This window comes from Hypomesus transpacificus, chromosome 24 (assembly GCF_021917145.1).
Source record: "Hypomesus transpacificus isolate Combined female chromosome 24, fHypTra1, whole genome shotgun sequence".
NCBI classification, from domain to species: domain Eukaryota; kingdom Metazoa; phylum Chordata; class Actinopteri; order Osmeriformes; family Osmeridae; genus Hypomesus; species Hypomesus transpacificus.
The window spans coordinates 1,968,963-1,991,625 of NC_061083.1; the positions used below are offsets into that span (position 1 = coordinate 1,968,963).

The 22,663-nt window shown below is 42.5% G+C and overlaps 1 protein-coding gene across 3 annotated transcripts in view; it reads right to left on the minus strand.

Annotated features, from left to right (window-relative positions):
* The window catches only part of LOC124486747 (EGF-like repeat and discoidin I-like domain-containing protein 3), an 82,360-nt gene extending 62,035 nt beyond the window's left edge, over positions 1-20,325 (minus strand). The window contains exons 1-3 of one of the 3 annotated variants that reach the window (XM_047048537.1): positions 19,864-20,325; positions 6,594-6,668; positions 221-250 (exon numbers count right to left, since the gene is read on the minus strand). In XM_047048537.1, coding sequence (XP_046904493.1) covers positions 221-250; positions 6,594-6,668; positions 19,864-19,927 — 169 coding nt within the window. In that variant the 5' untranslated portion in view covers positions 19,928-20,325. The remainder of the gene's footprint in view (positions 1-220; positions 251-6,593; positions 6,669-19,863) is intronic. The other 2 variants (XM_047048539.1, XM_047048538.1) reach the window with 2 other exon arrangements.
* Positions 20,326-22,663: the final 2,338 nt, after the last annotated feature.

The window sequence follows — 22,663 nt, forward strand, 5'->3', positions numbered from 1 at the left end:
ATCAATCAATAAAAGAACTACAGCAGAGTCAATGGGGGAATAGGAGGGCCTGGTTTTCTCTTTTTATTCCTCTCTGTCTCTTCGTGCCAGTGAGGAGAATTTGTGAACTGGAGGACCAGATAAACACAATGATGGGGGGTACACTTACAGTTACACACACACACATTCACAGAAACACACACACACATGCACACAAATTTATCAAATGTAGAAAACCCACCTGCTGAAGTTGGGTCCTCACCTTCTGCTGCTGTTGATAGAAAGAGAAAGATCATGTAATTACAGCGGGCTCAGTGTAAATTTTTGTGAGGTAAAACAATGTTAGAACAAAATTCTATAACAACGATATATATTTACTCCACAACAGCTTACATACAGGGTGTCCAAGGATATATAGGTGAAAATCACTTGAAACAATACGACAGACCGCCTCAGAAGTAAGCTAGTTTAGCCCTTTTAGCCAGCCCTTGGCCAAACCCCATCCCCTAATGGCCCAGTAGCCCCTAAACCCTGGGTCAGTGGCCTCTAACTAATGCGAGTTCATCATTCTGGACCAGTGTGGGATTACTCCATGAGGCATATATGCCTGTATCCCGCTTCCTGATCCTAGTGTAATGCCATGGCTGAGTGGCAAAGTTAAGGTCTACGATGGCAGGCTTACAGGCTTACAGGCTGGCTGGCTGGCTGGCTGGCTGGTGAGCTATAGGTTGTCTTTATGATCTCTACCCATCCCCATCACATATGCTCTCATTAGAGCATGAATGAATATAGAGTGAAACAGAGCTAGGAGCTCATTCTCACTTACTAGGAACAATACCAGTAACTTTGGGATGTTTTTTTCCATAGTTGCACTGCTAGCAATAGATTTTACAACCCATATCATGGGACGAAACACAACTGAAACGATCATCCTTCAATGATGTGTGCTTCTAATGAGGGCTTTGTAATTACAGTACAATTGATTCGTACTTTCAAAATACTGCCGCATACTCATTTGAGATTAGCATATGGAAAGGGTGAATAACACTCGGATCCAGCAAGAGTAGGGCAGCGAGGAGATGCTAACTGTTCTGGCTGCAGCCTGGTCTTTAAATCCTCTTGTGCACACGCCAGAGCCAAGTCCCGCTTTTCCAATCACAACACAAGGGAAGGAAACATGCATGGAATACACTCAGCACTGCTTCCAAAACCAAACATCAACACAGTCTCGGCCAATGTTCCCTGAAATGACGAGACCTAAAAATAAGCTTGACTGAAAAAATGTTCTCCAAATGTCTGGATATCTTTTTTAATGCCAAGCTAATTCAGAGTAAGTGCTATGTTTTATCGGATCACTGTACAGTTTGGATTACATTTGATCTAACCAAATATGACTTTAAATATGACTATAATATTGACTTGAAATTACATCGAAACCAGGACTCCCCATCATTCAGACAGGGTTTAACAATTACATTGTTACTTCACTCTTTGAATGTGTTATGAAAGCAGTACACATGCACATATGAAAAATGGCTACATGTTCAGAGACAACTTTGAACTGCAAGCAAGAACATGGCCTTGAACAGTCCAAAGCTATTTCCTATCTGACAGTAAACAAAACCACTTCCACGAAACCTAAAGCAGAAGACCATTCTAATGCCAAGACCAGACACATTCTAGAACTCACTTGTGGGACTCTTTATGTCACTTCCTTTGATGAAGGACAAACTCATGCACAACACTGAGGGGGGCGTCTTTAAGAACATTTGGTGCACAATGTTCAGTTCCATAAATCTACATCCATATAAAACAGACTTGCCTACGTATAAAATAAGTTTATGGGTTTAGAGTTTTTAACCTTGAAAAAACAAGGTGTAAACCTTGTGATATATATTTTGTTAGTCTAGTAAAATAGTAAAATATTGCTGACTGGTGCTCAACAAAGGTGCTGGACATCAACATATGTTTCTGATGTTCCCATGTCTGCAATTAGTTGTGGCCATATCGAGATGTAATTTGAGTGGAGGCCTGCCCCAGCGATGTGTAAAAAGTGCTTCCATCACAAAATTGTAACCCAAAGACTTCTCTTGCCAATAATGTAGAATTGTTCAAGGCCAACATATCAGTCAGAGCGAAACAATCGTAATGAAGTTAACTCTCAGTCAAAGTGATTGCACAGGGAAACAGTCTGCAGGGATTAGCCTACGGCCGGCGAGGTCAAATACAGTTAGTGAAATACTTTCATTGGAGAGTGAATGTGGATGATGGTGTTTTGCACACTTCCACCCTCCCTACCTGTTTGGGCAAGGGCTAATTTAGCCATGTATTTTTCAGGAGCCTTGTAATTACAACATCTCTAGGCCCACTGTCCGGATGTACTGAACAACACTGATAGAACATACAGCTTTTAAAAAACAAACGCATACTGTATTTGATCCTCTTCAGAAGGAAAATGACACACACCTAGACAAACTGCTGTACCACAACAACAAAACCAATTTCATAACTTGTTATTACATTATCCTTAGTATGGCCCAGGTGTTGTTCAAACAAGTGAGGGCTGAATACACTAGTGATGACTGTCTAATGGACCCATCCTCTTGCTCTGTGAAGGTCTCGTGAATAGCGTGATAAGAGCATGCCCTAGGACATATGGGTTCTATCATATCGGTGACAACCACCAGGAAGTAATAACCCTCCATAATCTAAACAGTAACCAGACGGGCCGTCCGACCAGGGAGCTGTTATGACCTCAAGGTGTTGAGAGGAGATAGAGGAAACCATGCATTACACATTAACGAAAGCTTATAGTCGTCTTTGGTCGCTTGCGTCAGAGTAATCGCTGGATCCGTTTGCCCAACGGTGGAGCCAGAGCGGTAAACGAGACGAAAGGTATCATACCAAAAATACAGTACGCAGTTAACAAAATACATATCTGGTACGAACAGATCGGTAACATTCAAAAATGTTTTAGTATGAACTGTAATCTGTTTGCATTGATATTCTGCTGAGTTATTGAATATACTTGACAACAATATAAATATAAGCGAGTTTGAGTATTGTCCAAAGCAATGGGCAGTATATATATATATATATATATATATATATATATTCTTATTTCTCTATGCTACAGGATATATCCAGGGTTTGATCTAGCCAGAATAATTACATTTGAGTCATTTTACTATTCGTCTAAGAGATTATGTTCTTGATTCGCAAATTAATACTCGCTTTATGTAAATGTCCACCATTTGGTCGTATCAGTTTTCAGAGTTTTCGTGAAGTGATGTACCCTCTGCTTTACAGTAGTACTGTCTGGTTACTTTTTCATTGCTTTGCACCAGCAACATAGTGACTCCAGAAAATGAGTCACAGCCTCCAAAAACGTTTTGTCCCAAAATATTTCTCAAAATTCACATCGTAAAAACTGGCCTGCTTTGGCTCAAATATGGTTCAGTCTTTTCAGTGTCCATTTCAGTTCTATATTCAACAATGGACTGATAGTCAAAAGAAATCGATGGCAGCAATGACCTCAATGAATATATAATGTGCTATCTAATGACTTATCAAATCCTTGAGCTGTGAAACCGCGACAGTGACGCCTGGATAATGCTGAATGGTGCTGACGAAAAGGACCTAATGCGACGGCAGAGAAATGCATATCACTCGTGCTCTATGGCCCTCGGCCCCCAGTCCACGACAAGGTCAAAACCAATCTGGGTAATGGATCTTATCTCCATTTAGCAGTGTGGTATCAGGAATGACAGCACTGTCACTGCTAATGCTGGCAGCTGAGACACCCCTCTGTGGTTGACAAATCCTGTTTGTGTCTGTCAAGTGGTCTGGTGATAAATCTGAAGCACTGGAACTTACAAGTGCAATCTTGCTTGTGCATGTTGAATAGAAAGCAGCTTTGAGTACTTTTTTTGAAAGGTTTGCTTGCTGCTGTGGGTAAAATGGATTCATATGAATCCACCAATAGCAGGAAATGTCTTTCGACATCTGACCAGATCAAAACGATTCAAAATGTGCGATCAAGACTCAGAAGTTGTGGGTTTACACGTGAGTGCATTCATCGAGGATGAAGAATAGACTGGTGGAGTGAAACGTTATTAAAGGACGCTTTTGGAGGATTCAAACAGAGTGAAACATGAACTCAACTGCTGCAAACTTCTAGATTACTTTACTTCAACACCTCAAGATTTCCTTGGTTCTTTGCACTTTACATGCAGCCAAAGGGATTACTCCCATGAAAGACTCTTTGAAGATTGAACCATTGATTTGGCAGAAATAACGACGATTAAAGAAGATGGTAGTAAAGTCTTCTAGCTGTGAATGCCTTCTTTTGTTCTTTATTTTTCCTGTTTCCATTTAAATATGTGGTGCAACACTGAATTTCACCTTTATCTCATCCACATTAGGTTATTTGTTCCACAACAAGACTTTAATAATGCAATCAAGGTGGCTTTGACTGAGTGTAATGGAAATGCTGTAAAATGAGTCATGCAGATCAGCTGCTGAAAACAGATGAAAGAAGTGAAGAGGTGAGAGCACATCTCAGTCCTCGCTGAGACTGTGAAATGACACCCGTTCAGAAAATCTGCTGGGTGAGTCGTCCTTTGTTACAGTGTGTCACCATTTAGCTAACGCACTTTAGAGAACTGGCGATCATGTCTTGGTGCCACTCATTATCCCAGAGTGCCTTCTAAGGGATTCCAACATTTGTGCACAGCCCCTTAACTAGAAACAAATGGCTTCCTCGCGAGGAAAATGTAAAAAACCATCCATCCCCATGTTTCCAGGCTTGTCAGCCCCTACAGAAGTAATGGGTAAAGTCCTCCACAAACCACTGGCTGCGATGTTGACATGTGGCTTTTGGTAGACAGACGAGAGAGAGAGAGAGAGAAAGAGAGAGAGAGAGATCAAGGGGGGGAGAGAGAGATAAAAGGGGGGGGGGAGAGAGAGAGAATCCGTACAAAGAAGAAATGAACAGGGAGTCTCCCTTGCTACTCATCTGGCTTCCATTAGACATGTATTTAAACTCTTTGAAACTAGACAATAATCCATTGAATGTAAGAATAGTACACAGTATGTAATGTTATTCTTTCTGGCTTGGTTTCGTATTAACAAGTGTTTTGTGATCAAGTTATAATAACACAGCACATTTACAGCCATTGTTTTGAGTACTTGTTTTTGAGTAGGAAAAAAAGAAATAAAAACATGGAATTGCAATTAAATTGATATTTCACGCCCGAGATAAAGTTGAACAAACACACTTCATCTACATCAACTCTCTGAAAGACTAAGGCAACGTTTTGACACACAACCTTTCCCTAGAACGGGGCGATCATTGTTGTGCACTGTTCATCAATTTGTTTCCCAAATCTGTGTCAGATTGCAAGACTGGCAAGGGAAGCAGTAAACATTCAGTCAGTGACAGATTCAAGGTTTGATATCTTCAATCTTGTATAGGAAGATCACTGTCAGATTTCTTGAACTCTTTTTCTCTTACATTGAATGTGTTTCGGTCTTAACCCCCCTATCCATTGTATGTAGATGTCATGTCAAGGTTTAAAAGCCTACATTTGTTTCCCTGGCAGAGCTGTGATCTGTCAGAAAGCCAAGAACATCCCCTGAGCCTAGGACAAAGCCGCTGACTGTTACACAGTAGCTATTGTTTTATTCGCAAGTACTTTTTTTAAAACGCCTTTCTGCATTTAATCATGTTGTATTTTCCACATGCACTTGGTGGAAAGTAAAATACACACTGAAAAGAGAACCCACGCCTGGCGCGTAGTGCTTCATTGCAGTAAAAACACATTGCCAAAGAGAACGGTTACGATATTAGAATGCTACTTATTTGCCGCCCGCTTCTCTTTCGAAAAGTCCCATTTGCTACTTTCTGGTGAAGCTGTGGGCTGGGTCAAAATCCTTGCCTTCGCTCGTTTTACTTTTTCATGACTTTCCGGCCGTACGTGTAAATAAAACATGACAGCCAGCACACAGAGGTGAAAAGTGAGACAGGGACAAGCTCTCGTGTTTGTTTGCGTGTGTGAGTGAATGAATGATTAAGGATAGGGGATCGTCGGACGGAATGGCCAGAAATAAAGAACGATGGATTATAGGGGAATTGGGGCAAAAAGAGAGAGAGGGAGGAGGTGGATTGAAAAAAAAGAAGTGTGCGGATATGAATATCGGTTCGAACGTCACACTGTACGTGGATTGTTTACGGGGGATCAAGGATTCGACTGCGTTTCGACAGAGCGTTGCCTTGGAGGAAAGGAAGGGAGGCAGGGGAGCGTGGCATGAGCAGGGGGAAGCCAAGCTGTCACACAGCAGATGGGCTGCCATTTTAACAATGCAAAAAAGGGGAACACACCTCGCCACCTGTGAGCGGTTACATATGACACCACCGATACCGCACTGACAGATGCTCACGCCCTGCCTCGCTTTACCACCAGCCCCAGCCATCTATGGCTTTGACTAACTGTGTCCTTGCAGACGCGACGAAAGATGAAACATGTGTTATTTCACGGGGGGGAGATTCTGTGGTTCTCTCTTACTGAACTCTGCACTATACCGGCGCACCGAGAAACCCCCTTGCGACTCACATGAGAAGAACTCGTATGTCTGAGAATTCAGACAGGTAGCCCCGTTCGCACCAGGACTGGGTTCACACACTTCCCCTACAGAAGACGGGGAGACAAACACAGGGAGAGAGCCTTGGGGTTAGGACACTTATGTCGGACTGTTTCGTTCACACACACTCACCCTAAAAGGCTGTGGAAGCCTAGGATCCCTTGGCTTTCCAGTCAACCATTAATAAGCCTTTTCGACATTAGGACAACCCTAACAGAAGCTTGCTTTCTGGGCTAAATGGCTGACGGAATATCTCCAAAACAGACCTATTATGGTGCCTATTCTATACATTCTTCTCATTCTATGGTTCACATACAGAGACCCAGTTACGACCAACCATGATAGAACACAAAAGGCTTTGTGAATAGGACATTGTTCTCATCAAAAGAATAAAAGCGCCTGATTCATCTCACTTCTGTATTCCACATACTGTGGTAGCGGGTGTGGGGGGGCGGGGGCACTTCTATCCTGCTAATTGGGTATAATGGCTGGAAGGAACACGTTTGGTGTAGGCCACAGGCAACAGAACGAGGAGAGGAAGATATTGAGAAAATAACGAAAGGCCTTTGGCACCGCAAGCAAACAGGAAGACAGACGCCGTGGTCCTACCAAGACATCACGGCGAGAGTCTGTTCTCAAAGGAAGCCGCAAAACAATGCATGGAGAAAGAGAGAGAGAGAGAGAGAGAGAGAGAGAGAGAGAGAGAGAGAGAGAGAGAGAGAGAGAGAGAGAGAGTGAGTGATGCATTTCAAGCTATGACAGCCATAGCATGTTTCAATGACAGGGAGCAGGCTCTGCTGCTTTTGGGAGGGCCACAGTCCAGAGAGATAAATCTGCTGTGCCTCGCTGCGAGGGGTTTGAAGATGAGAGGTTCCTGTGAAGGTGCTGTGAAGACGGAATCGCTGACGGCCCTCCTTTAAACTTGCCCCCTCGTCTGGGTTAAATGCATCTGGCAAGTGTCCGTGACGTCCGAGACCACACGGGAGTTCAGGCGAAGAGGTCTTAATTTCTTCATTTCAAACAGGAAAACAAATCTCAAAGGCTGACGTGACTCATATGTGGCAATAGCCCAGAGATCACAATGACACACGATATTCATATTCCTCTTTGAATGGTTGATCTGACATTGGAACTACGACAAAACGATGTCTCCTCTCTGCTACTGTTTCCTACTCGGGTCCTCACCAGTCACCATGATGTCAGCGCTTAGCATTTTGAAACTCAAACCGCTGTGGTCATGGATGTAGTACAGTGTGGTTTGGGACTGAACCCAAACCCTATAATCACCGTGGTGTGGTTGTCCTTCGGTCACTGTGAGGTAGGTGGCTTCCCTGAATATAATTATCACTTGAACTACAAACACAGACACACACATACTCTTCCTGTTGCTTGGGTTCCATGTCTGAAGACCAAATCAGTGGTCCCAGACATCTCGATGTCTCCATCCAAACCATGGATGGACCATTCCGAGTCAGCTTATCCACATGGACCACTTTGTCTGATAAGTGCTCCCATACACTTGAGACCACCTCCACTACTTTCCTTCCATAAAACCAAGATTTTAATCAAAATTGCTTCCCCAACTATTTGCGGTGTGGGGGAAACCATTGAGGAGCCCTGCATTTCTCAAAAGCCATCTTGGCCCCGATCCGTGTGGTTAGGGTTAGGGTTAGTTCAAACAATGACAATCAGAACGGGGGAGTGGAGGAGGTGGCCGGAATGAAATTTGTCCAGCTAGCTTCTTTCCCCTGTGAGGGTAAAGGTCTCTTTCCTTGTTAAGACTAAGCTGGTCCCTGTTCTAACCTCAGTAGCCCTCATTACGGGCGCAATGCCTGGTCTTCTCCTCAGCCTGCTCTAAGCCCTTCAGAGGTACACAGAGGGCTTTCGTCTGTGGAAGAGATCAATACTTCACCTCATCATGGTCTGGGGCCAGCGATTATGCACTCTGCTCAGGGCCTTGCCAGGTTCCAGGGCTTAGTAAGTCGTCTAGAACATGGACAACTAGGCTCCTGGATGGTGAACCTACTCTATAGCTCAGTAAATCATAAAGTTCCAGGAATTTCAAGAGAAACTCTTTAAATGTGAATATGGAGGTTAAAAAAAACTGTTAATAAAGATTTCAGACACTTTCTCAGCACGTAAAGCAAGAGTGGAAGAATGTATTACTGAGTGACTATAATTTGGGACATCTGCCAGTGTCAAGAATTTAAAACGTTGTGTAATAGGTTGTAAAAGCTGAAATCCAAAACGAACTCTTCACAGCTATATAACGTTTTATTTTTTCCACAGTCCACTTAACCTTGCTAAATTCTAGAAAATGTATATTGCATACAGTTACTGACAGGTCTTCTTTCACACTTCAGCTGACAGGTAGCGTTCAGTCAAATATCATGAAGGTAAACCCTGGCTTCTAAACGTACTGTTTAAGCTCTTAAAAACATGTTTGGTCACTCTAGATTCCCAAGGTCCTGTTCGAGCACTGCCAAACGGCCAACGTCCAAACGTTTTATGAAGTGTAAGTGCAAGTTGCTGTCATTCTCCTTCTCTGCTTCTGATTCAGTTTGTCAGGTATTGTTAGGCAGGTGATTGTTCCCATTTAACTAGGATCCATTCGAACTGTCCTCATGAGTAAACGTTGGATCAGTCCAGTGATTGGAATTGATGATGATGTACCACACTAAATGCCTTAGCTTTAAATATTAGCTTTGAAATGGCAAAGTCCTCTCAGTTACCGATACGTGTCATAGTCATTTAGGTCACTTTGCTTTTGAATTTCTGAAGCTGACCAATTTAAACAAAACATTCTGTCACCTTCCTCCTCCACTCTCACATTAACAGATGCCCTGCTTCAGGCTTGAGCCAATCTTTTGTACTTCTATCTTTCCAGAACAAGAACTACCAGATTCCCCCTCGTGCCTTAGTTGTAGTGATGATATTATCCATAAAACATGTGGTGAGATGAGACTCTGATTTGAGTACTCGGTGATGGTGAGAAGGGATTTGGGGTAGCATGGGTAGTTAAAGGCGTAACAGAGCACCGCATGATGTAGCAGAATATTAGAGAGATGAGAGACGGATGAATATTTATTGGTATGTTAGGCATTATCGTGACCTGTTTCATAAACGGTTGACTCATTAAACTTTCTTGTTTTTGTGGTGTAGTTACTCAATGCTTTTTGAATGAATACGAAATGACTCCTCCCGACCAAAACATTTTCAAGAATAATTTGATCAAGTAATGGAGTCTTGCAACATCTCAAAGTCTGCTGTGTCACAGAACGAAATAAATCACAACAACCCAATGCTTCAAAAGTTGTCCAATTTTCTAACTAGTTTCTGCCCAAAGACATAAACTATGAATGACAGATTTAGGAACTAAAGGCAGATGTCTCACTTTTGTTGCACGACTCCGATGACAGACCGCAGCCATCGTAACTAAGAAACTATTTTGTACCCATTATCCTCATGGGACTGTTTGTGAAACACTGTCTTATATCTCCTCCCAAAGATCCACCAAACAATTGTAACACGTCATCGTGATATGAAAGATGAAGTGTCATCATTGTCACGATTGTGGTATGCCTGCCAAAGTCTAACACGCCATCCAACACCCTCCACTTGGCAAGACTCTTAGTGAAGTTTCTTCTGCAGTTTTGTGTGTTTACGTGTGTGTGTGTTCAAGTGTGTTTAAGAAGTGTTGCTGAAGGTATCGGGGAATCAAACCACTCAGGTTAAACAAAGCCTTCGAAAATGCAGGACGGCCAAAACCTTAGCATATGCACGACACAAACTTGTGTACGCAAATCATGCAGTGTAGTGACTAACCTATCACAGTGTTTGTTCCTGACATCAAACTAGATCAGGAGGCAAACAGCAGCAGCTTGCCAAGGAATACATTAGGAGGTGATGTGATATAATTAGAGCTCTCTGTGAACACGTGTGATCAGTCTTAGCCTCCAAGGCCTAAGACTGTGTGAAAAGAATACTTAGGTGTGTCAGGCCTACCTACTGCATCTGGGCGAGATTAAAGAACATGCTAGTGAATATTTCATCCTCGGCAAACACTAAATAATACAGAGGGCAGGTTAGGCTCTGGGGCCACCTGGCTTGGCAAATGTAATCCTTTTAGAAAAATGAAAGGAGCAAAATGATCTATACAGGAATGCTACATTCAGACACAATTCTTCATTTTATTCTTTTTGGGATGATTATGTGCTTGATAGCTTATCACAGTGGCATTACGCAGCAAAATTAAACAAGGATCTTCTATTCATTGTGTTTACACAGCTGAGGTAGAAGAGAACCTCTGGATATCTCTATCTAGATATCTCTGACTACTAACAATTCTTCCTTTCTCAGAGGAAACTGATGGAACCTCCACACCACCCGTTGTGATGAACAAGACCTATTATGACTTTGTCTCCTCCAGACTGGGTTACTGTAACGCACTTCTCATTGGGATCCCTAACAAGAGCCTGCAGAGATTGCAGTATGTTCAAAACAGTGCAGCAAGGATCCTGATGACCACATCACACCCACACCCAAATGTTGTATTATTACTATTATTATTACTTGCAATGGAGAAGAAGCAGCAGAGAACTGAAAAAGTTACACTACCTCATGCCTTTACCATTTGAGATCTATTTTATGAAGTGGTGTAGCGCTAAACTAATGTCTGGACAGAACACACCGCTGCCTCGTGATATATCAAAATCACATAGCAACTGACAAGCAGACATAAAACTAAATGTATGGAGTTGGAGAGCAAAAGAATAATATGACCTTTGAAGCAGGCGTCTTCTAAACCTTCCAACTCATGGGAGAGGGGAAGAGGGGGAGTGAGAGAATGAAAGAGAGAGAGGGAGAGGGAGAGGGTGAGGGAGAGGGAGAGGGAGAGGGAGAGGGAGAGGGAGAGGGAGAGGGAGAGGGAGAGGGAGAGGGAGAGGGAGAGGGAGAGAGAGAGAGAGAGAGATAGAGAGAGAGAGAGAGAGAGAGAGAGAGAGAGAGAGAGAGAGAGAGAGAGAGAGAGAGAGAGAGACGATGCCCAAGAGGACGAGCAGGTGCCTTGAAAATGACGCTTCAAAGGAAAAATGTAGGATTTCTTTTTTAACCCTAACCCTTTCAATCCCCAAGCCCAAACTCCTTTTAGGATTGTAACACTTTTCTTCATCACCATTCTGGTGCAAGAGATTGCAACCGATTGTCCCACTACTCCAAAGAAACACCATGCTCATGGACCAAGTCAGGGCAGCTGAACTTCCTTCTGGCTGGGAACTATGCTGGTACCTCTGACTCAAACCCCAACCATTATCTAAAAGTGTGCAATGCCTTCTTCAGTACTGCGTCCACACATTCTGTAATCTTTCCCATGTCTTCAACAATTTGAACCTCGAATGTTATTTAATGGTTACTTTGAAGCTAAAATATTCTGTATCCAAATATTGCCCCAAACACATGCTCAGTGGAGGCATTCCACATAGTCTCTATCTAAGTTGTTCTCTTGGCTCTGCTCCCTTGGGTAATTGAGCACAGCTGGACTGGAGATATTTGGCTTAGCGAATCACACCTCAATCTTCAGTAGAGATAGCTTTCGTTTTATTTCTTCTCAAGTTTTATAAACCAAATAACCCCTCTGAGATACTGATACCGTACATACACCATGCACGTACACCATGCACGTACACCATGCACATTCACACATTCACACATACATTCACATACCACTATAAGGCGTCATTCACGTTCAGCACAGCTTAAGTAATTATGGATATTCTTAAAAATGGAAAAACATGAATAAATTAGGAGGTTTTGGTAAGTCATTTGAGAGCTCATATGCTGTTTATCAGGAAAATGAGTGAAGCTTCAAATCTAAAGCAACGTCTTAGCCTAGATCCAGAATAACTTTGTACGTGTGACATTTCTGGGTTACCTCTCAAAGCTTTTGATATGGCAAAACTTCCGCATGGCACCCATAGAGACAAATACAGCCACGCACACACTCATGCGTGTACACGCACACACACAATCACATACTGTCATACTGTACAGTCACAAGCCCTGGCAAATCAAATTAAATAAAAGTTAACAGAGCATGGAATATGCTGTGAACTCCAGGAGAGCTGATGAGGCCGGGAATGAGATGAAATGCACAGACAAAATCTGTGATATTGCCTGTGCCTAATGTAGCTAACGGGCCTAACAGCATCATGCTGTGAGAGTCAGCTAAAGAAGAGAGGGGAGATGGTAACAGGGAGTGGGGGTGGGGGGGTAGGGAACAGGGGCGTGGAATGAGGCAAAGAAGAGGAACAGAGTGCTGAGGGACGTAACCTCACTACTGGATCTAGCACGCATGCATCCTGGAGAAAGCGTTCCTCGTACATGCATCTCTACTAGATCTTAAATGTACTTGTTGATCCCTCTGTGCGTGTCCACGGAACGATCTTAAGCCACCTTTGCGCATCTGATTGGTGATAAAATGATTCAGCTTATTGAAAATAAAGTGTTCTATGCCCTCGTGGGGAGATTTCATGAAAGGACAAAAAGCTATTTTTGCAATTGCAATAATGCCTTGACTAAGGCAAGCATAAGTATGGTGTAGATCCTGACAAATATGTGTGCTGTACATCAATTATGCCATGAGCTTAAGAGCTTAGAACAAATTTATCGTTCGTGAAATTAAAACCCTACACCTATGTTGTGCCTTCTTACACAGGAAATGTCAAACTGTTCAATTAACATGAGGAGTGTTTTTATATAGATCCTCTTGAATTGTTATGAACAATGGAACTCAAGAAATGGTCCAGCCTTACTTTCGGATCAGTTATATGAAATAGCCAGTAGTGGAAAAGTTAACTTTGACTATATTTTAACCTGTTAGTATTGTGACATAAAAGAAATGAAAACTCACTGTATTGTCTCTGGAACTGCCGATAAAAAACACACAAATGAATATGGCAATGGTTACTCGTGAATAGATAAAATATCACAACCTTGAACGTCATTCCACTGTCTTTGCTCCATAATCTCCTTAAAATTACTTTAAGATCACAAACATTTCCGAGGCCTTGTTTGTAGTGTACCCAAAATGCGCTTTTTGCTAAAAACCTCAACTGGCTTTGAACATGACTGCACATCTGTTCATATCGTGGTCAGTTGTTTATGGTTTTTAATTTACTGTAGGAAATATCTATATTTCTATATTTATTAATATCTAGCACTTTGGTTGACACGTGCTATGTAAATAAATGTGATTGATTGATATCCGACCCATCACCTCAATGGAGGGAGTAGAATGCAGGACACAATAGGAAGACAAGCTCAGAAAACCACACGAGTTCTTTCAGTGGTCGAGTTCTAAATTATTCTTATGGTGGACTATGTCGTTTGCATTCGTTCTGCTGAAAATTTTGGACTACTTCACACATACTAGCCAATAAATTGGAACCGCAAAAGCTCCTGGTTCCAGCTAATGCACTGGTGTAATCCAAAGTCTTCATCTGATTTAATTTATGTAATTCATCTGCCAAAACAATTAATACACTTCAAATCAAATGAAACATTTATTATTGTCGTGTCCCGTAGGTGCAACAGTCCAAATCTCTAGGTTCAGTTGCCCAGGACAAATTTGTACTGGCAAGCATTTTTTCCTGTGTCACCGCAATCTCAGATTCCTCATGACGGATAACGACTTTACTTTGCATTATATCTTTTTATTATGTTAATAAATGTTGTCTTTGTGCTTTTCCGGCTATGACTACGATGACAGTATGGTATGACAGGCATTACCAAGTAAGAAAGTACAGCCAAATGGTCTCTGTTTGCCCGTGCTGTGGGTACAATGCCCTGGCAGTTACCACTGGCTGATTCAGCTGTCCTTCACATTGCAAACAGCCCTGCAGTGTCTCCTTTCTAATGTCCAAGTGGCATTTAATACACATGGGCAACATTGTGCAAAACACAACATTCCACTATATTTTTGATGACTGTTTTGTAGTAGTGCTTCCATATCAACAACATTCACAGCATTGATTGAATGTGCAGTCTTGAAGGGGACCGTGTACAGCATAGTGTGGATAATCACTGATCTGGTTTGTTACCAAATTACCACAGGGATTTTGTATTTAGAGGGAGCGCGAGACGTGTGTGCAATGGCCATTCATGGTCGAAACAGGTGCATATCACGCGTCCTGATTGTGTCCCGGGGGGGGGGGGGGGGGGGGGGGGGGTGGTACGTGCTGGTTGAGGGGGTACATCATGCGTGCGGACTGCGCCCCGGGGGGGGGGGGGGAACCAACCACCGGACATGAGTCTCTGCAGGTTGGGATGTCTGATATCACGTCTCAAACAACTTAAACATCTAGACAATGGAAACCCTTAAAATGTACATGTGACATTGCTCCATAAATACATTTGCTTGATTGACTGATTTATGGTCTTTATTCAGATGTGATTTTTGAAATAATTGCTGTAAGAAATGAGGCTATTTGGGAGAAGCACCACTGCTCTAATGCTTCGCTACTCCTCCCAATACCTCCAGGCAGTCATGTAACGTAGCGACACCTACTCCGTGGCAAACTTTGCGGAATTTACGCAAGTGCACCTCAGGCGACATGAAAAATATCAAAAGCACGGAGCATTACCCACTTGACAGCTGCGTTAGACAAGACTGAGGGCAGAATCTCGCCCACTAGTAATAAGGCCCTCATAAAATGCTGATTAACATTAATATGTGTTAATGATTGTAATGATGATATTGATACTGTGCTAGCTATGGCCTTGTTACCTGTTTATTAATGTTATTACAAGCACCTGGATCTAAAGTGTTACCAATTTCTGTTTTGTGGAGTCATAGTCCGAATTAAGCTATTGACTGAGTGGAAATAGGATTCATTCCAGTAAACAAATCAATAACTGATATATTTTTCTCAGTGATGGACCTACTGAGAAATCCCGAGCACTTACAGTCAGCATCGGCAGTACCAATCAAACATTAGACGTTTTGAGTCACGTGAGATGAGTCAAAAAAGGGAGATGAGTCAAAAAAGGCACTCATTCAAGCAGAAGAAATTAATTTTAAATAAGAAGTGTTCTATGAAATAGGAATGGCTGGGATTCCCACCTTGGGAGATACAGAGAGAGTACTACAACAAAAAAGACTGCTTTGGTGTGGGTTTCGTAACACACAGGTTACTGAATCATAGATGCCTAAAAGCTGATGATACTGAAGTAAATCAATACATCTTCATTCATCATGCTTCGTAACGCACACACACATGTGCAGGGAACAGCTATACCAACACACCCAATCCCAGGAAAATTTTCCCCTGCCATTTCCCATTGTGTGGCTCTTCTTCTGAGGTCAGCTAGGAGCAGTGATCTGTCATATCAAGGTGACAGGGGGGACAAAGTCCAACTGTTCACCTTGTCCACGGCCAGGGACAGAAAAGAGATCTGGTGTGCAAGTTTTTATCTGGAGGATTTATCTGGAGGATACCCTTGTATGCCTGGAGAGAACGTGCAAACTCTGCACATACAGACACCAGAAACATTCCACCTGAGCACCACACAACGCTGCCAGTGGGAATCAATCCTGGACTGTTTCAGACTATCAGAGAGCATTTTCCAGAGGCTTCATTGTCCTCAATGCATACACTCCTAATTGTACGTCAACAGACTAATCTGTTTGGACATCACAAACATGACTTAAACAGGCAAGTATTATTAGAGTCATCCGTGATGCGGAGCAATAAGTCAGACCTGAAAGTTAGGGTGGACACCAGCAGCATGTACACACAGCCATTAGACTGTCAGAGCATGAGACAAATGCCCTGAACAGCATCTGTAATGACAATGACTTATGCAATCAAACCCAGCCAACGTGAGTTAGGAAAGAACAAGGGGCACAGCCAATGTCACTTCATCAAGGAGAGAGGGCAGTGTGCAAATATTAATTAATTTTTGTTCCTGTTTCAAAGTGTTATTTGCATACACGTGGGAGTTTGTCCAATCAGAGCCCAGCCTGTGCAGGATTTGGTTGTTATCTTGGCTGATGATCACTGAGGAGTTTGACCTCTGCCCATTGATTGAAGACCATGCCATTTGAAAGGAAGGGTGAAGGGCATTGAGGTAAATTGCAAGACTAGGTTATTAAAAGTGACCCAAACACAACCTTCACAGAGAGATTGGTAAATCTAATGGGCTTTCCAGATGGATGGATCATCAGCATGTATTATGCCACAGGTTGTGCTAATATGTTTTATTTGATGATTATGCAAGCCCTCATTTCCTTAGTGTGGGGAAGATTAATATTTCCTTTATGAGAATAAGCATAATTTTACTTCAAATAATCATCTTCAATGTCATCCAAGGTCAATTCAGCTTGGATTCATTATTAAAAGAGACAGGGACAAAAATCCACAAGTTAATATTCCTAGAATCTGTCTCACAGACTTTCCCATCTTGTAATTCTGAATTTCTTTTCGCGTTCATGATGGGTTCCATGATAAGTATCATAAAGATGCTGTAGATAAGGGCAATGGTGCCATTAGAAATGAATAAGGAGATTCAGTGCTCAACATTCCAGTCTCCTTGATCTTTACCATGATCATGAATAGTTCCCAAGTGCGATAAGCCTCTGATGATGTACATGTAGATTGCTCGGCCGATCAGATCTTAACTAGAACCTTCAGAAGAACACAATTCTGTACATCTCACTTAGCACTATTTCTATCCAGAGAATATGTCTGCCCTCAGGCAAGCCATTTAGCAAAATACATTACATAAATAATACAATCCAGTTGTAAACAAAGTCCACTATGATTCACTTTTATGGGGGTTCATTATTCCTAGTCTACATGGCAGAGTCACGCGTACTTTGCAATTGTGACATCGACAACGTTGCAACCCAGATGATCAAGATTTTAACAAGCTCACTGTGAGACGTGTAGAGTAGCACAAATACCCAAATAGGTCGTTCACATCCTAATGATTACAATGTTTACGTCTACAGAAGAAGGCGGTTGCGGAACTCTGAAGTCGTTTGCCCTGTGTCCGGCAGGCTGGAACACAAACAATGGGTGACAATCCACCTCAGGAACCAAACAGAGGAAGTGATGTATTGCACAGTGACACGGAACAGTGCAGCCAGCTTTACCTGGAGGTAGATGTTTCAGGACCATTGATTATGTTTCAGTGGACAGAGCTGCTACCCTGAGAAGCTCTGAATGGTGTTTGTTTGTGGCTGTTTCCAAAGACACCTGCTGTCTTGGACAATGCAGAGGGTTAACTGAGAAATGGAATTGTAAAAAAGGATTTGATATAGCGTTTTCCTTTTTTTTCCACACAAACCCAAAATGTTTTCCAGTTCCAATGTGTGCCGATCAAGGTTACTACAGGATCTAACTTGCAAACTTGAAGCTGAGAATATACACACCATGGGATACATTGATTTGTGGGTTGTGCTGTGACACAGTTTCTCTACTAAGCCCTTGAGTGCTTTTCTTTTGTTGCTGGCAAAAATATGGATTTAGCCAACTGCTTCTCTCTCTCTGTATATATATATATATATATATATATATATATATATATATATATATATACCGTTTGGAGGCACCAATAGACTTGATTCATTGTTTATAATCCCATCTAACTGACCATATTATATCACATGAAACAACAAAAGAAAGATAGAGTTGTATCTCTGGTGAGAGCAAGTGAAGAAAGATATAATTCATAGACCATATTAACGTTTCTCTAACACCACAACATTCAGCAAGTATGTACCTCAATGGATGAGCCAAGCCATTAAACAGATGGGTAAAATCCCAATGTATTCTACGCAGAAATCTAAATGGGATAGCCTATTAATTAAACAAGTCATAGTGGGTGTATTTTATTTTTCCCGTAGCCCGCTGAGCATTAAAACAAGCGCACCCCAGTTCTGCGTTCATTATTCTGGCCAAGTAGGGAGTATTATGTCTTGTAAGCGCAGACGCTGAGAGCTGACACGGGCGAGCTCAGGAGCCCGGCAGCCTTACAATCTCTGCTTCAGGCACAGTCACTCGGGAGGGAGTGAACCTGTCTGGCTGGCAACGCTGACACCAAGGGCTACCGTGGGGCCAAATGAGTAAAGACAGGAAGAATCACATGACCTGTATGCGTTCTTCCAATCCAACGATCATATTTACATAGGCTTAATGGAGTCGAGTGCCGAAAAAAAGAAAACAGCACAACCAAGCAGCTAAAACGAATGGGACAAAACAACTGTAACCTGGGATTTAATTTGGAGTAGGTTGCATTGTATAATCTCAGTGACCAATTAACAGTCTATGAAAGGTTTCAGATATATCAGAGGAAACCTATCTGTTTTAGAGTCCAGGATTTGTGATATAATAAATCATGGATCCTGATTTATAAAAATATATATAAATATCCCAAAAAACACGACTGGAGGACATTTCCAAGGAGGATAAAATGTTTAAATCTCATTTGTCTTGTTCACACAGCGTCCGGTGCAGGCCTACATATATTTTCTTTATCATACTGTAACAAAGTGCTATAGCCTGTGTGACCCAGACAGCGACATTCTGAAGTGCCGTCTACGACATGGGATAGAGATTATAAATGATGGACAGGTTGTAACAACAAACGATTTGTCTAGATTAATCTGAGACAACAACTAGACAAGCTAGACCGCATTTATTTATTTATTTAAGATACAGCTTTCATTTGACAACTATGTTTAGCAATTATTGTCTAAACAATAGTGGAATTCTTTATGGCGCTCGCATGTTGCTCAGATGCGCGCCTCACAAAATCTACAGTAGCCTACATGAGAGACATTACGCGCGCCTATAACATGATTTCTATAGAAACAGTCGACTAGTGTAGGCTACTGTAGATAGTAACAGCTTGAAGTCCGGCAAGCATAGGGCGCCTTTGATTTTAGGTCTTTATTTCAGAAACGCAAAATGAGCCATGAATAAACTCGCAGGCTGCTGTATACATTATTGATTCGATTGTGACTGCTTCTTTATAATAACATTCACTTCAGACTTTCAATGAATTAAATGCTGGACTAGCTGCAGACACCATAAAGAAGGCTATTACCAGATTACGTGACTTGGAAGTCGGCATGTTACATTATTATCTACTTGGGGAAATTGTGTCGTGAAGGAAAACAAGAATTGTATAGATAAAGCATAGGCTCTTAATATCCCTACAGTTAACTGCTTTTCCACTCACCTTTCACAAACTGCGGGACAGCGGCACCCAGACAGAGGACGATGGAACAGAGTAAAGGTCCCATCCTCTCTCAAATACCAGGTCTCACTTCCAAGGTTATTAAATGTGTGATATCACGAAGCAAAAAAATTCTAGTTTTCCCCTTCTTCTCTCACTGAGCTGCAGGCAAGTATCTCGGAGATGCTGTTATCTCCTCCTTGAATGGCGTCAGTGAAGTCCTCTTATTTTCCAGTGAGAAAGTATTAAACGGTCCGGCTATACCTGTGATGCCTTGTGTTGAAACAAGTGCCAGTGTCAGTCCCCGCCGCTGTTTCGCCCTCTTACCGCAGTGGTGCGCGAGGCAAGAGCGGAGAGAGAATGTGCGTGCGTGCTGGTCCCAGGCAGACGGTCTCACCGAGTGTGCGCGTGTGTCAGAGAGAGAGAGGGAGATAGAGAGAACGATAGAGGGGGCGGGAGAGAGAGGGAGTGTGAGTGTATGTGTACAAACAGTGGCGAGTGAAAAGAATGGGGCGCTGCTTCACCGATAGATAAAACCATGCTCCTCCCTGCACGTGTTGCTACTGCCAACACAAGTATCACGAAATCCAGAGGGAATATTATCAGAGTCTTTTCTCCACCTTGGCTGTGATTTCCTTCTTCTGGCCTCCTTGAGTCCTGGGCAGGGTGATTTGGCACCACTAATCAAATGCATCATCCATTGACAGTTCCTAAATCTCATCACCAAAAGTTGATCCCTATGGCATTTCAGCTGACCTCTACTTCAATGATGGATATGACAGGTTTTGCTCCTGTGACCGTACTTGCTAGACCTGTAAGTGTAGTTGTTTCCTATCAGGTGCACATGACCTTGAAGTTGGTAAAAAAAAAAAAAAATTGTTAGAAGCCCACATGCATCTGAATATAATTGTGAAGCTTGTTTGTACATTGTCTTGTGTCCTAGGAGACATGTGGATTTTCTGCACTGTATATTCATCTCACATGTAGCTGACCACTGCCCAGTGTACTAATAACTCTGAATAAATGGTACGTTTCAGCCATCATTAACTTGCACATTTTTGTATCTTCATCTCTATTCTTCTTGCATGATTGTATTCAGCCCATGGTCATAACCTCTCTGTATCACCAACCGTCTCTGGAGGAAAGGGTCACTCATTGAATTGCTCCTCCCAAAGTTTCTTCCATTTTTCAGTTTTCCACTGAGTTGTACCTTGTTTTCTTTGAGGGTTAATGTTGGTTTAGATGTAGTTCAATGGGCATAGGTGAAGTCCTTTGTGACATTGCTTGTGAAATGGGCTATACAAAATACGGAAAAACACATACAGTTAGGCTACTTAACAAGCGGCCATGTACGGTACACTGATCATTCTCTTTGCAGATCTTTTCATCCAGAAGCACACCCTCTAGTATGTAAAAACAACAAAAAGACAACCACAAAATGACAGAATGCACGGCAAAAAATATAAGCTGATGTCATCGTTGAGGAGAGATACCGTAGGTCTCTGGTGACCTTGATCGGTTTTGGAAGTGAGCCGGTATCTTAAGGCCCAGAGCTGATACAGACCTACTGAATGCACTTGTTCAAGACAAACAATAAATCACCCAGACCCTTTCTACCTGCTCGCCCCATCCAGAGAGCCATACCTCTGTATTATTAAAGACCACACTTCTGTCTATTGTTCAGGGCTTTCAGCTCTTACCAGTCCATTCTACCTTTGTTTTCTCTCTCTCTCAACTCAACTCATTGCCCTGCAAACTTGGATGGTTACAGGAGGATGCGCAAAAAAGTTTACGCGATTATATCTTGTTTTCATCTGAGTCGTTCCTTGATGTGCCGGACATGACTTTGTTGTGGATTGGACCTGGTTGTATGAGACGGATGAAGGAAGAGTGAGCATGGCTCGTTCTCTCTCCTGTGACCTTTCTGTTCTCTGGAGCAGAAGAGAGGTTCAGCTCTGACCACTGAGTCCTCCCTCAGCTCACCATCTATTCTCATTAGGACAACCAAGACCAATTTAGGATGAGCAACCAGCTGGAAAACAGAGTGACCTTCCTTGGGTTGTCCAGAGCATCGGTGATTGTATCGCACTCACAATAAAAAAAAATTGGGGGGGGAGGAATCTACACACGTTTTTACCATGTCAATTTAGTGCCAGTTGTGACAGGAATACTTGCGGAACGGAGTATTCTGACTCCGTTGGAAGTTAAATGAGGTCAAGGATATGAATTTGGACTGCAGATGTAGGTTACAGAAGGATTCTTTGAAATGCCCCCAGCTTTCTCTCAGAATACCCAAATGCAGAAAGGTTAACTTCTCCATATGAATTAAGGATGGGGTCGAGTATCCATGGTCCTCTTCCACCTCTCTCTCTCTCTCTCTCTCTCTCTCTCTCTCTCTCTCTCTCTCTCTCTCTCTCTCTCTCTCTCTCTCTCTCTCTCTCTCTCTCTCTCTCTCTCTCTCTCTCTCTCTCTCTCTCTCTCTCTCTCTCGCTCGATTGCGAAAATGGTTGTAAAATACACTCATTTCATCTCCCGTGGCTCCGGGTCCTACGCTCTCCTTACCAATCAGGCCTCCACTTCTTCCCAGCGCCCCATTCTCCCTTCCCCACATTCACCACAAAAGACTGCCTAACAAAGACCTTAGGCAGAGTGAAAGAAGAGGGAAAGAAACAGAATAGGTGTTAAAGTAAGAGAACAGGCCATGAAGGAAGAGCAGAGAGAGAGAGAAGGAGTGGGATGAAGAGAGATAGAGAGAGGGTTGGAGCAAGTGAGAGATTGAGGGAGGAGGTGACATGTGCAGGAC